Genomic DNA, 14,506 nt, shown 5'->3' on the forward strand with positions numbered 1-14,506 from the left:
TATAAAAATAGGTCTGGGAGTGTAGCCTGGAGGTAGAAGGGTTTCCAGGAACCCCAGTACCACCAAAAAAAAAAAAAAAAAAAAAAGTGCATACACACACACACACACACACGGCTCAGTATTAGCCTTTAAAAAAATATCTGCCATGCAACTTGAAGACATCACACTGAGTGAAATAAGCCAGTGACAGAGGGACAAAGACTGTATCTGAAACTGTCAAGCTCACAGAGGCAGAGGGACTGTGACCGCAGGGCTGGGAGGGCGGGGAGCTCCTCGATGGGGTAAGGCTTCAGTTCTATGGATGCTCTCAGCACATGGAGAGCACACTGGACCCCAGAGTGAGTGCTGGAGAACTGTGTATGGGCAATGATGATATATTATTGGCTTAAAATTCTGTTAAGAGGGTAGCTCTCCGGTTAAGTGTTCTTGCAGAGTTCAAAACAAGCCTATGAACCCAGGGCCCTGGCGCTTTCTGTGCTCACCTCTGACCGCACCAAGTCTAACTGCCATGCTGTGACAGGAGACGTTCTGTGCGGGCGGGTCAGAAGCTTTACTGGAGCCTGGAACTCATGTGCCACAGCAATCCCCAAGGACCCAATAGGCCTCAGATGGTTATTAATGTAAATGGAGTGTCAATTAGCAGCGAGCCGGGTGGGGACAAGGGGAATTTAATGACAAGCATGTGTGTCATCGGTGGGGGGCAGCCTCTGCAGCTTCCAGAGAAACATGTGCGTGATGGAGACCAGACCTTTGGAACTCTCCAGAGACTCCACAAATCCGGACTCTCATGTGAAACTTCATAAATTTTAATGTTGGCAATTCATTAAGTTCTCTTTTAAGCAGCGTGAAGACCAAACCAAATAGTTCTAAAGGCCACACTGCAACCTGCCGGGCACTTGTTGGACCCGTGAACTAGATCTCGGCCCCCACCTCATCGGCAGCCTCCAGAGCGGGGCTTGCTCGTCCTGTCTCTTCTGCTTTCTTCTAAGTGGAGGATGGGCTGAGCCAACTGGCCCGAGGTCACCCAGCTGGCAGGGTGCTCGGCAGCTCTGGCAGGGGCCTGCGGCTTCCGCTGACTCGGCGCCCCGGCGCAGGCAGGAGCCAGGGTGCGGAGCTCCATCCACACCAGGTCAGCGGCACATTTTAAGACCATGTGATGTCATGAGATGGACCTCGGGGGAGTCTGCCGTGCTCGACACCCGCCACAGAACCTCAGGGTGCGCCTTCTTATAAACGCTTCTTCCCTCTGGGGCACTTCTAAGACTTGAGATAGGACAGCTGCCTACATATTCGGCCCACGTGTGTCTCTGCTACTGGACTCAAACTCCAGTGCAACAGCGACTATTTATGATTTGGTATATTCCCAGAAATAGCATGACAACCCAAAGAAAGGACTTAAACACTTGCTGAATGAATTGAGAAAGGGACGGGCCGTGAAAAGGCCCCATTCAATTCAGCTGCACCAACGCCACCACCACCACCAAGGACAGAAAGTTTCTGGGAACCTTTTCAGAGGCCCTAACACTCCCTTGAATAGTAAAAATGGCCTGTCCAGACCCTTGCACGGCAAGAAAACCCGAAGGGCAGGGGCCTCTTAGAACTGTACTCTCTGCAGCCACCGACTCCTTCCATATGCAGGCCCACATCCCACCCACACCTCCAGGGGTGGCCACACGGCCTAGGCCTCAGGCCCACTCAGCCTCTAACCTGTGGCTCCTGGCCGAGCACCAGGCTATAGAAACAGCCCGTATGTATAAAACATTCATGCTGTGCTCGTCTCAGACACGCATGCGTGCCCATGCTGCAGCTGATAAAAATGGCACGCAGAAGGTCTGCGCAGAAGCTTAGAGGGGCGAGATCTCTGACGGGGATGGGGGGCAGGCACAAGGGCCTCCTGGCTGGGGCTGTGTGTATGTTAAGGGCGCAGCACGGAGGCAGCAACGCAGGGTGGGCGAGGGAAAAGTGAGCTGGGCCAGCACTAAGGTCCAGGGCTCAGGACACACGGGCAGGACAGGAAGCAACAGAAACACAGGGATGAGTGGAAGTCCGTGGGCGAAGTCACAGTCCCGGCCGACATCAGGTACACTGGCTTCAGCACGCTACAGGGCGCAAGGCCCAGGCTCCCGTGGTCCACAGACATGCTGCTTAGTCTACAGTTTGTTCACAGTTTAAAACTAATGTAAAATTAAGTGTAAATTTTTGAAATAATGTTCCATCAAATGTAGATTTCCAGCTCCTCTGGAAACATTATGACCACACTCCTGCAAAACAACTGCGGGCTGGGAAGGGGAGCGAAGGAGGCCAACGCTGTCCATCTGCCACAGTCCTGCATGCCCACCGCACGCCCGGGGCCGCGCCATCCTTTGGTGATCAGGGACAGCTGTGCCTTCCTTACACAGGGCTTCCCCTCATCTCTCATCCTGTCCCGGTAACAGTGCCCCTCAGACACACCACCTCAGGTGTTAAGTTGGGTCCTGCACTCATGTGACTTTGTGTCACATGACCTCTGCAGGGCAAGGGAGGGGCTGAAACCCCCCGCGAGAATTGGGCGTTCCCACGAGTAAAACCCCCATCTCACGAGATGCATGCCTTTAAAAGGAGAGCCCGCGTCCTCTAGCTTCGGACAGGCGCGCGGGCCCCACAGTGCCTCGCCCTGATCCCCGGGAGAGCCGTGCCATTAAAACTTTACATGCCACGTGTACCGGACCTCTCTCGTGTTTTTCACACTCCGCCGTACTCACTTATTTTTATTTTACTCGCATTTAATTTTTTATTTTACTTATCATCAGGCCCAGAGTGAACACTTCCTAGTCAGTGATGTACGCTCAGTCAAATTCAGTATTAACGCTGGGCCCCAGATTTCCCCGGGTGTGCATTTCCCGACCCCGGTTAGAATCCTTGAACCCCATCATCGTTGCTGTGTAAGCACACCGTGGTGTCTGGCTTTAGGGAAATGTGGGTTAACAACAGGAGCTCCTAGCAAGGCCAACGCGGTCCCGAAGCTGGTAACTTACAGAACTCCTCTGCACATCCTGCTCAGCCTTGGCGCACATCTCAGACAGGTCGCCATTCAGAATGACTTCGGCTAATGAGTTCACCAGTGGCGCATGATGTATGATTAGGAAGACCTGGGGAAAAGCAGAGCCGTGTGAGACCGCGGTCTTTCTACCTCTTCCCTCCCTGGTCAGAAACAACCAGGCCGGGCTACGTAAGCGAGAGAATGGGCCACCTCCACGAGAACGCACTCTCCTTCTAAGGCTGGCCTCTGCTGCGGATGTTGCCTATTTGGCTGGCTGCTCTTCCTCGGAAGGAAGTGCATTAAAGCAAGACTGTCCCTCGTGGCTGCCTGAAGCCAAACTCTCCCCGAGAGCAGCAATGGGGGAGGAGCAGCCGAACCAGAGCGCCCCTTCCTGTCCATAGGCAAGTCCGCGTCCAGTTCAATTACGACACGACTGCGTGGCACCGTCCCAATACTTTACTTGTACGGGAAGAAGGGGCCAGCAAATTTTGTTCCAATCAAGGACTTGGCAAAGGGGCGGCTACTCAGGGATTCCATTACTGGGATGTGTTCCAACCCCTGTGGTGGTTTAGCATGCTGGGATTCCATGGCAGCGTCCGTAGGGTTGGAAACTGGGGAGAAAAGACACGTGAGCCAGAGGCAAAACCTGCCCAGGCCGGGACGCAAGCGGGAAGACTCTGGATGGTCTGGGGGGTCCTGCTCCCCTCCCCTGCTGCCTCGTGCAGAGGAGCAGCGTCAGGGACCAGGGCATCCAAGCTACCTCGCGAAGCTGGCCTCCACACCTCCCCGTAAAGACTCCAAGGCGCAGCACTGTGTGCGGTGTTATCTGCCATTTGTATAGAAAAAGAGTGTGCACACACTTGTGTTTGCTCATCTGTATCTGTATGCATAGAACAGGGGTCCTCAATCTCAGAACGACTGACACCATGGCCGAAGTTCTTTGCTGGGGGCTGTCCTATGCATCATAAGGTGTTTAGCAACAGCCCTGTCCTCCATCCTCCACATATCAGGAGCACCCTTCCACAGTCGGGACAACAAAAGACACTGCCAGACCCCTCCAGAAACTTCCTGGGGGCAAAATCATGCCCAGCGGGGAACCCCTGGGAGGGAACACTCTGGGAGAAAATAACACCCTATAACTGCAGTTGCCTCGAGGGACAGAAACTAGAAACCTGACCTTGAAAAAGAAAGGAAGGAAGGAAGAAAGAAAAGAAGAAAGGAAGAGAGAGAAAACTGGACTTCTACCTTTTTAAAGTTTAAATTTTAAAAATTTACTTTAAAATAAATACTGAAAACCAGGCATGGTGGCACACCCTTGTAACCCCAGCATTCGGGAGGCTGAGACTGGAGGATCGTGGTTCACAGACAGCCTCAGCTACTTAGTGAGGCCCTCCGCAACTCAGTGAGACCCTGTTTCAAAATAAAGAATAAAAAATAGGGCTGGGGGTGTAGCTCGGGGGTCAAATGCCACTGAGTTCCATCCCAAGACCTGCAAAAAAAAAAAAAAAAAAATACGGAGCCGGGCGCTGTGGCCCAGGCCTGGGATCCTCATCTTGAGGGCTGAGACAGGACGGCAGGTTGGAGGCCAGCCTCAGAAACCCAGCAAGACTCTCTTTCAAAATAAAAAGAAATTGGGTGTGGTGGCACAGGCCGGTAGTCCCAGTACTTGGGAGGCTGATAATAGGAAGAGCACGGGTTCAAGGCTAGCCTTAGCAACTTAGCAAGACCCTCTTGCCAAATAAACAATAAAACAGGGCTGAGGGTGTAGCTCAGAGGTAAAATGCCCCCAAGTTCAATCCCCACTACCAAAAACAAATAAATAAATAAATATTATCAAAACGCCAACAATAAAAACACCTAAAGGCAGAAACTAACAGGGGTAAGAGGACGACTTCTCCCCACATGTGTTTATGCCATTTCAACGGGGGGGGGGGGGGCGTATATTTATCAATTTAAATTAAATGAAAGGTACAGGCAGAATAGCTAAAAGTGCTGCCTACCTAAAAAAAGAAAAAATTAGTGTGTCTGTTTTTAAATCCCAGGGAGATCTTCTTTATCACAGAGAATACACAGTATGATCAGGTGACTTAACCCAGGTCCAGGGCTGCGACGGGCACTGGAATATTAGCAGCGCTGACGCTGACACTGACGACGATTCTTCTCGGCTTCTTTGTGGCTGAATTACTACCACACTTCACTTGACCACAAAACAAAACCCAATCGCTGTGTTTGCTCATCCCACGAGTGTCTATTAGGCACTGCAAATATGTGTGAGTTTATTCATTCTTTTATTCAGTCCACAAACATTCCGGTGAGCATCTACGCAGGTCCCTCTCAGACAAAGGCTGGCAAGGCCTGCCTGCGGACTGTGCGTGCTCCAGCTCCCGGCTCTGAGCTGAGGGAGCTGGGAGGGCTGCTCGCCGCGCCTCAGGCGGACCGCACCATGCTCCTATTGGGAAAGTCAGTTTAATTTCAGGGGGTCCATATCACCTGTCACAGTGAAGGTCAATGATGTGTATCTTCATGATTTTGTAGTTGTGCTTATACAAAAAGAATTGTAAAAGGCAATGATCTAATAGTGAGGTAGGTGCTTTAAGGACACAAGATCTATACCACATTTTAGAAGAAAGAGTGCTCTCAGAGACAAGACAAAACCCTCCCCACTGGAGGATGGAAGGGGTCTGGCAACGCTGCTCCTCAGAGGACACCCTGCCTGGATAATGTGCCAAAAGCCAAGGGGACCCAAGGATGTGTCCACAGACTCCTGTGGCTGGACAACTGGCTGGCTCACGGCCTGCCAGACTCCCAGAATCCCAAGCAGGAGACGCTGGCGGGTTTGTAAAGAGGCGGCAGCACGAGCTGCCAGGGCTGGACCAGGCCCCATCACACAGAAGGGCATTCAGTCAGCGCCGTGCGGAGCTCTGAGCAAACAAGCCTTCGAAGCAAGACTCGGGGTGTGAGCAGTGGGTGGGCCACCCTCACCCAAAACGCAAAACGGCAGGCAATCCAGGCGCAAGGACAGCCTCTCCCAGAGCTCTGCAGAGAGGGAACGGAGCCCTGGTCAAACGTTTGACTACTTGACAGTCTAGTGAGATGGCTTGCGAGTCTGGTCTGCTAGTAATAAAAATATTTTTAAAGTTATGTAACTGGGTCACCATGGAGTTTTTCCCTTCTTGTAAATATTACATAATTACAAAAAGGAAACAGTTGTTTAAGGAGAGGCAGACAATTTGGCTTCAGACACAAATTTGGGAACTGATGTTGCTCTAAGATTCCTCTCAGAAGGTAATCTGGGAACTAGAACCACAACAAAACCCTTTAAAAATAGTCTTGTTACAGGAAGTTTGTTAAAGCAGGTCGCTGTGTGGATGCCTACCAGGATCCAGCAGTGTGGGGCTTATTTCAAAACACCATGAATAGAAGCCACACAAGCCACACTCCCAGGGTACACCGCACTCCCTGCTTATTTGAACCTCAGTCCCCATGTAAAAATCAACTGTACCAGTGCCAGTTTTGATTTTTCTTTCTTTTCCTTTTAATATTTTTATCCCTTACCACGAAAAAGATATAAGCCACCTCTACTCGGCAGCTGGAAAACAGAACACCCTTTCGTTTTATTGCGGCTTATTTCAAGATGGGGTACAGAGAAAGAGACGGCCCACAGGGCTGGGGGTTTCCTGAAAGGCAGCAGTGCCCCACAGGACCCCGGCGTGTCAGGGACCCTGGAGAACGAGCACACATACCTGTGAGAGGAGGTAGAGAGAAACTGGCAAGCTGATTTTCGGTCTTTCTCCTCCCTGGGAAAGAGAGGGAGAAGGGATCCAGGTCACAAAGAGAGCAAAGAAGATCCACGAAAAAATCTCCAAACACAGAAGCGCCCTGGCCCTGCCTGCTCCCTGGCTCCACGCTGCCCCTCCCTGGTACTAGTGGAAAGTCCATTCTGCAAAAGACAGCCGCAGCCTGACCCGTTTTTCCACCCAAAAAATCCTTCGCCATTCATCCTGGATTAACTAACAGCTGACCCCGGAAAGGAGCTTGCTCCGGAAGTTACCAGGAACGCTCATCCCCCGCCCCGCGGGCGCTGAGGGCCCCAGGCTGAGGGAGCACCCAGGCCAACTCTCAGGAAGGAGCCTTCAAAACACAGGGAAAGGAGGTAGGTCTGGGCACTCTGACCTCGAACGGGCTCTTGTTTTTACTGAGCGTCAAGCTGCCCAGCCCCGCGCCAGGGAATGGTCTTTCGGCCTCTCATTTTGCAGCCAGTAAAACAGAGAAGTTAACTGCCCTGTCAAAGGCCGAGGGGTTAGGAAAGGCAAGAGGCAGAAATTTGACCCCAGGCCTGCAAACTCCAATTCCCAGGCTCCCTTGATGCCTCCCAGAGCTGCATCTGGTAGGCTAATTAGGACTACAACTTTCTTCCACTCTATCTACTTATTTGTGGCAAGACTCCCCATGTTCTAACTCCAAAAAGGAAATGACATCCCCTTGGGACACATCTGCAGAGGCCCCCTGCCGGGTCACGACCTGCTGAGGCCTGTATCTCTCTCCTCTCTCCTGGGTCCCCCTAACTCCAGGGGGATGACAGAGGCCTTCCCTCCCTGGAATAGCATTTACGTGGGCTTTCAGAACCAGCTGCTCAGAATCACCTGATTCTGGGCAGGTTAAATATTCAGATCCCTGGTCCCACCTGCAGAACCAGGCCCTGGGGGCGGGAAGGGGGTTCGTATCTGAGGCTCTATCTGCATGTACCCTCCCTGTCCCCAGGAGGGCTCCCAGGCCTGCAAACTTTGGTCAGTGGGGCCCGAGATCTCTCCCTGAGGACTGTCTGTCCCTTCCTGCCCATCTGGGCCTCAGATAATTATCAGAAAAAGTTACTAGGAGTGAGAACCAGGGAAGGGCGCACAGAGCCGACTCCTGCAGGGGCTCCTGTGTCCAGGTGTCAGGAATCTCATTCACTCTCAGCGTCACTCTCTAAAGGCAGAGGGGCCCTCCCTCGGGCGCGGCGTCCCGCAGAGCCCGGCCCGGGCCCGGCTGGCGCACCTTGTCGGGGTTCTCCAGGGAGCACACGTAGAGCGGCAGGAAGAGCCTGTTGAGCAGGTGGTCCGTGAGCACGTCGTTGAGGAACTCGCAGTGGATAATGAGGATGTCGTTGAGATAGTGCAGGTGGTCCAGGTGCTCCGCCACCAGGTCACTCAGCTTCCCCCGATTCCGGTGCCTGCGGAGAGAAACCACCACGTCTCAGCCCAGAGGCCAAAGCTCAGGGCCTCTCGGCCTAATCCCAGTGACTGAGATGAAGACTGCTGGGGGCGTGTCCATTCATGCCCGATTATGGACATATCCTGCACCTAAAGGGAAAACAAACAGGTCCACTGCAACCTACTTTAGGAACCTGAGGCTCCTTCCAACTGAGGGCCTCAGTACAGGTCACCCCACAGCCCCAGTCCCAAACGAATGGGTCAAGCAAAGCAAAAATATCCAAGCATTTATGGTCAGCCATTGCACAAAAGTAGCCGCTAGCCAATGTGGCAAGATCCCCCGGCTCCCCAGATAGGCGGTATCGATGGAGCCATAAATCCTTGCCAATTAAAATTCTCCAGGGCACTCTGAAGAGAAGAGCAGGCCTTACTCAGCAGCCACGTCTGCCCCACGGCCAGACCATATGTGGGACACAGAGCAAGGGCACGACACCCGCCCCCCGGCCCCTGGCTGAAGGTCTCCGTGTCCTTGCAGTGACAGCGGGCACTCACGCTGCTTCCCTCTGGCGTCTCATATCCCAAAAAGATGGGATCACTGCAGCTGGGTGCGCGCTTCTGCCACGCCAGAGACAAAGCGCGGTCTAGCTGGGCTAAGATGTTGTGTTTGTATCATTATTAGTATTCAAGTTAATAGATGGTCATTTCAGAGGACTGAAGATTTAAAAAGAAAAAAAATAGCCATGCGTGGTGGCGCACGCTTGCAATCCCAGTACCTGGGAGGCTGAGACCGAAGAATCGCAGGTTCGTGGCCCGCCTCAGCTACTTGGTGAGGCTCTATTTCAAAATAAAGACTAAGAATAGGCTGGGGTGTAGTTCAGAGGTAGAATGTCTCTAAATTCAATCCTCAGTACTACCCCCAAAAAATGCAAAACAGAATTAAAAGGTTCCTATATTGCTACCACTAACAGATTTCCACTATTAAGATTTGGGGACAGCCGGGCGTAGTGGCGCACGCTTGTATTCCCCCGCCCCGCCCCCACTCGGGAGGCAGAGACAGGAGGATCACACAGGTTTGAAGACAGCCGCACTGGCTTAAGAGACACTGTTTCCAAATAAAAAGTATAAAATAGGTGTCTGGGAGTGTAGCCCGGAGGTAGAAGGGTTTCCAGTCATTCTAAACTGCAGGTGTTATATAGCTATTTGTTTAGAATTACATGCTTCAAGGAAATGACTGTAGCTGGGCACGGAGTCACACACCTGTAATTACAGTACTTGGGAGGCTGAGACAGGAGGTTTGCAGGTTCGAGAACAGCCTCACCAACTTAGTGAGACTGTTTTAAAACAAAAAATAAAATAGGACTGGGGATATAGCTCAGAGGTAGAATGCCCGAGTTCAATCCCCAGTACCAAACAAAAAGAAGAAGAAAACAAATATAAGCAGTAAATTCAATAAATAGCCAGCACATGTAGCATAAGAGTATGACGAGCACTTGTGAATCCATCTGACACTCAGAACATTCACACACAGGGTCCCACACTTTCCCCATACGTAATGAGGTGTGGATGCCAAGAATGGCGGCATGCCTGTAATCCTAGTACTTGGGAGGCTGAGACAGGAGGATCACAGGTTCGAGGTCAGCCTCGGCAACTTGGTGAGTACATCCACAACTTGTGAGACCCTGCTTCCAAATAAAAAAATAAAATAGGGCTGGGGGTAGCTCAGAGGTAGAATGGCTCTGGGTTCAATCCCCGTCCCACACACAAAAAGAGGTATGATGGAAATTTTTCTTTAGTAGGCTACTTTTTGTACCTCCTTTAAAAATATTTGGTAAAATATATTTTATCAAACTTAAGTTATACAAACAGGTTTAAAAGTCAAATAGTATTCACCAGCTGATAATGGGTTAACAGCAGTCTCTGGCCCAGCCTCCTCCTCCCCTCTTCCCCACTCTCCAGAGGCAGTTTTTAAGCTTGCGTTGTTTCCTACGGTTCCTCCCACACTTCTGTAAAATCTGCGCTGATTTCTATTTTGTAACTGAGCCTTTTAGATGTTATCTACTGGTCTTCTCTTATGACACAACTCTTGGTGTCCCCCTCGCCCCTTCTCCCCGCAGGAGTTATCAGTAACTTGTGTGGACAGTGTTGAAACTGACTATTGGCTGCAGAGGTGAAGGCGCTGTGAGTTCACCCCTCCCCGCGCTCCGTTGGGCTAAGCGCCTGCTAAGCCTCCTGCATCTTGTATCGGGCTCTACATCCTCTCAGGATGTCTTCCCGAATGCTGGTCAGCCCTGCCTCCTCCCCACATCTCTACTCGGCCTCCCTAGCTTCCCCGCCCCCAGGAGACTGCCTGCCGGTCCCCCCTGCCCTGGCCTCGAGGAGGCCTTCTTCTGACCAGGCCCAGGCAAAGCTGTCATTCCCAGGCAGGGTTCTGCAAGAGGGTGGGCTAGGCCTTAAAGGGACATCTGTGATGCCTGGAGACATTTCTGTTGTCACAAATGGGGAAGAACTAGGTGCCACTGGCACGTGGGGGCAGAGACCAGGGATGCTGGTCACATCCTGCAAGGACCAGGACCCCCCACGGCAGAGAAGCACCAGTTCCAGTAGGGATCACCACCGGGGACTCCTGCTTATCACTGAGGACAAAATCACCATCTTAGCTACCTTTTAAACAGATTTAGTGAACTATAATTCACATATAATGAACTTATCCATCTAAAGTATAAGATCTAATGTTTTAAAAATATTTTTAAAATGTGTGTGTGTGTGTGTGTGTGTGTGTGTGTGTGTGTGTGTGTTGCTGGAGATGGAACCCAGGGCCTCAGGCATAGTAGGCCCTGAGCTACAGGTTGGTTCTCCCCTGGAGCTATACCCCAGCCTTATAGTGTTTAGCATATGAATTATCTAGCCAGTACCACAAGCAGTTTGAGAGCATTCTTATCCCCTCTGCAAACACCTGTGCTCTGCGCTGTTTAACGTTTCTGAGGCTCATCCAGGTCATAGCACACGTCAGCACCTCATTCCGTTTTATTGCCAAACACTGCTCCCGTGGTGTGGATACGCTGCGTTTTGACTATTCACTCATCAGCTAACAGGTTGTCCTGATCCTCTGGCCAGCGACCTGGCAGCCCTGTCGGGTGCACTGGACGGCTTCCCTGGGGCTTCTGGGGCAGGTGAGTTGTTTCTAATCCTCCACTGGTTTAAGAGGTGAAGTCTGTGCTCTGCCGACACACAGGTAGCTAAGTGCTCTTCTTGCCCTTAGTTCCTCAGCGGAAACTGAACTCCCCCCAACACCTCTGGCTACATACTAAGCCCCCGGGGGTCACTTACTCTTCATCAGTCTGCACGCAGGTGTCAAGTTCAATCACGTGGCTCCCGATGAACCAGACCAAGTTAGAGAAGTAAGGGACAGCAGTTTTATCTCTGATATAGTGCAACATGGCCTGGTTATCCACTGGGAAAATTCACAAGAGAAAAGGAAAAAAAGTCAGACTACCAAAAATAACTAGGGAGAGACTAAAAAACCAAACAAACAAACCAAGAAACCACAATGAAAAAGCCCTTTGCTATAATCTGAACTGTCTGTCTTCCTTGAACTACTTGAAAATGTTTCTCTTATTCATAAAACTATGCTCATTAAGGCAGTTCCTTTGCTAGTCTTATAATTAATAAAATACATGAGTGAAGCTAACACCGTGCTCTGGAGAGCCTCCTTAGCAGCGGGGATTGTGCTGCCGACAATGAGAAGTACACCATTCTCAAGCAAGCTCCCTTGATTTACATGTAAGGATAAGTTAAGAAAGCAGAAAACCAGAGGTTAATAACTCACATGAAACTGGAACAAGGAACGGGAATCGTCATTGAAGGAAAGGCAAAAACAGACAAGAGTTAACAGGTTAGGGACTGGGAAGGTGGTAAGAAGCCGGGGCAGGAGGCATCTAAACAAAAGAGACAGGTTAGAAGAGAACAGGAGAAAATGGGGAGCAGAGCAGCGGACCCAACCACAGCGCAGGCCAGGGTCGCAGACCTGGACACCGGCCAGGCTGGCTGATGGCCCAGCATGTCCAACCAGGAGCCTGGCCACTGTAGGACAGTGGGCCAGGACCACCAAATCTTTATCTGAAAGGGAGAAACCCAGAGTGCCCTGCAAGACCTCCCAAATTCTAAATACGAATATATTTTTCTCAAAAACCACGTAAGTCAATTAAGCCCTCAGCCCCTCAGTTTGCTACCTCTGTCTGGGCTCTGAGGCTGTTAAGTTTAACAGAATTCCAGAACTGGCTGGCATAAGCCCGTGCGCCTCCCTGCCCCCAAGAAATAACATCTTGACTCATGAAGGTCAAAGCCCTTTAATTCCTGAGAAAATGCAGTCCCAGCTCCACTTGGGTGACTACAGGGGAATTAACTCAGGCATTAGGCAGAAAACTTCCAAGGAATTGCCTTGGAGGGGCAATCCTAGTTTGGGAAACTTGTGGGCAGCCAGCCTCTGTGTCAGGGCAGGCAGAGAACCCTAGGAAGGCTTTCTCTTGGAAGCAATGCTTGAAGCATTGTCTTAGAAGAAAGGATTTGTAGGTGCGGGGCTTTACCACTAGACGGGAATACAATACTGCCCCCTGCTGTTCGTGATAAGAAATGCTGCTATATGTACCGAAAGAACCTCCTAGCTGTATTGAAGTATGTTTTACAAGCCAAACCACAAAAATGTAAATCACACATTTAAAAGACAACTTTGCTTTATCTACTGAATATGGCCACTCTGAATCCCACATGTGCCTCTCAGGACATCCTACTGTGGGTAGCAACACCAAGTAAGACCCCCACGGAAGGGAGAAGGCAGCGGAGGGAGCGCCAAGTGTTCGGGGACTGCGCGCCTCTGGTGAGACAAGCTCATGATGGCTGAGCTCTCCGGTGACTCTCAGTGGGCGCAGATGCATGGGACCAGGCACTGGCTGCCGAGCCAGAGGCCGGCCGAGGCGTGAGCCCACAGGGCGACTTACCTTTGTAGACATTCAAAGTGATGGTCCTGACGGCAATTCGAACCATGCTTTCGGGGTGATTGAAGAATTTGATGGCTTCTGTGTACAGGGCAAAGTCATTGGTGTGCTACAGCAAAAGAAATACCCCAAAGTTATGAACTCGTGAGACAGGCCTGCCCCCTCCCACCCTGGCTTCCTGAAATCCACGAGAGACTACAATTAAGGGAGAAAGTTGCCTCTGGGAGCCTCAAGCAGTGGGTCATTCCTAGTGGGAACGCGGGGCGTGGGAGGGACAGGGAGGTGAGGCCACAGAGGGCAGAAAAAGACCCAGGTGACGCCAGGCGTGGGCTCACCCCCGCTGCCACCTCTCAGCCGTGTGAGGCGGGATGTCCAAGGCTCACTCTCTGCATCTATAAAGTGGGAATAACACCACCACTCCACGGTCACCAGGATCGGGTAAGACCACTGCTAGGCCAGCGCTTACCCCAGCACGCGGTACCTGCTCTACTGCGCATTCAGTACCAATGCTAGTTACCTCCCCATGCTACTGCAGCTGAAATGTAAAGTTTTACTAAGTTTGGAGTCTCTCTTGTCCACTAAAATTGTGACCATTATTAAGGAAGAAGGTCCCAGGAATCTCCTGCTGTTAAGAAGGGTTGAGGGGTAAGACTGTAGCTCAGTGGTAAAATATCTGCCTCGCATGTGCAAAGCCCCGGGGTTCCAGTCCCAGCACCAACACATGCACGCGCACACACACACACGCACACACACGCGCACCCACACACACATACACACACACGCACATACACACACACCCCAGAACTGACAATTCAATTCCAATGCAGAACCACAGAAGTCCCATAAAAAAGCACAGCAGGACGTGGCCAGGAGCCACGCAGCAGCGTGCTCTGGAGGGGTGGGGATCCTCAACGCCAGCCTTCCCGGCAGGTTGTGGGCTATTCTCTGAGCACTGGAAGCGTGCTCCTCACAAATGGCCGTGACGGTCCTGGCTCCCCTTTAAGAGGAAACCAGCCCACCCCAAAAGCACCGGCCTGTGACCGCCAGCAGGAAGCTCCTCAGAAGCGTTACTCTGGCCCAGAATCCCCGTGTTGCACCCTCCCAGGCCTCTGTGCAGTGGACACCAGCTGCACCTGAATGCAGAGGGATCTGGCCCTCGCTGGCTGCACCTCAGGTGGGTGCTCTTCACCTAGAAAGCCTGGGGAGAAGGCAGACGCCATCCACCTGGTCTCTGGACATCTAGTGAGGAGCTCCTATGTGCTGGGTACTGGATTCTATGATGTTAATTTTTCTTTTTTTTCTTT

General features: G+C 51.5%; 1 protein-coding gene across 1 annotated transcript in view; it reads right to left on the minus strand.

Moving 5' to 3' along the window:
* Positions 1-14,506, minus strand: part of CLEC16A (C-type lectin domain containing 16A) — a gene marked incomplete at both ends in the record, with an annotated part of 240,689 nt that overhangs the window by 201,028 nt on the left and 25,155 nt on the right. Inside the window, 5 exons of the mRNA XM_080704466.1 lie at positions 3,015-3,128; positions 6,763-6,816; positions 8,057-8,231; positions 11,539-11,662; positions 13,206-13,311. Coding sequence (XP_080560592.1) covers positions 3,015-3,128; positions 6,763-6,816; positions 8,057-8,231; positions 11,539-11,662; positions 13,206-13,311 — 573 coding nt within the window. The remainder of the gene's footprint in view (positions 1-3,014; positions 3,129-6,762; positions 6,817-8,056; positions 8,232-11,538; positions 11,663-13,205; positions 13,312-14,506) is intronic.

This window comes from Muscardinus avellanarius, assembly GCF_963383645.1.
Source record: "Muscardinus avellanarius genome assembly, chromosome: 10".
NCBI lineage: Eukaryota > Metazoa > Chordata > Mammalia > Rodentia > Gliridae > Muscardinus > Muscardinus avellanarius.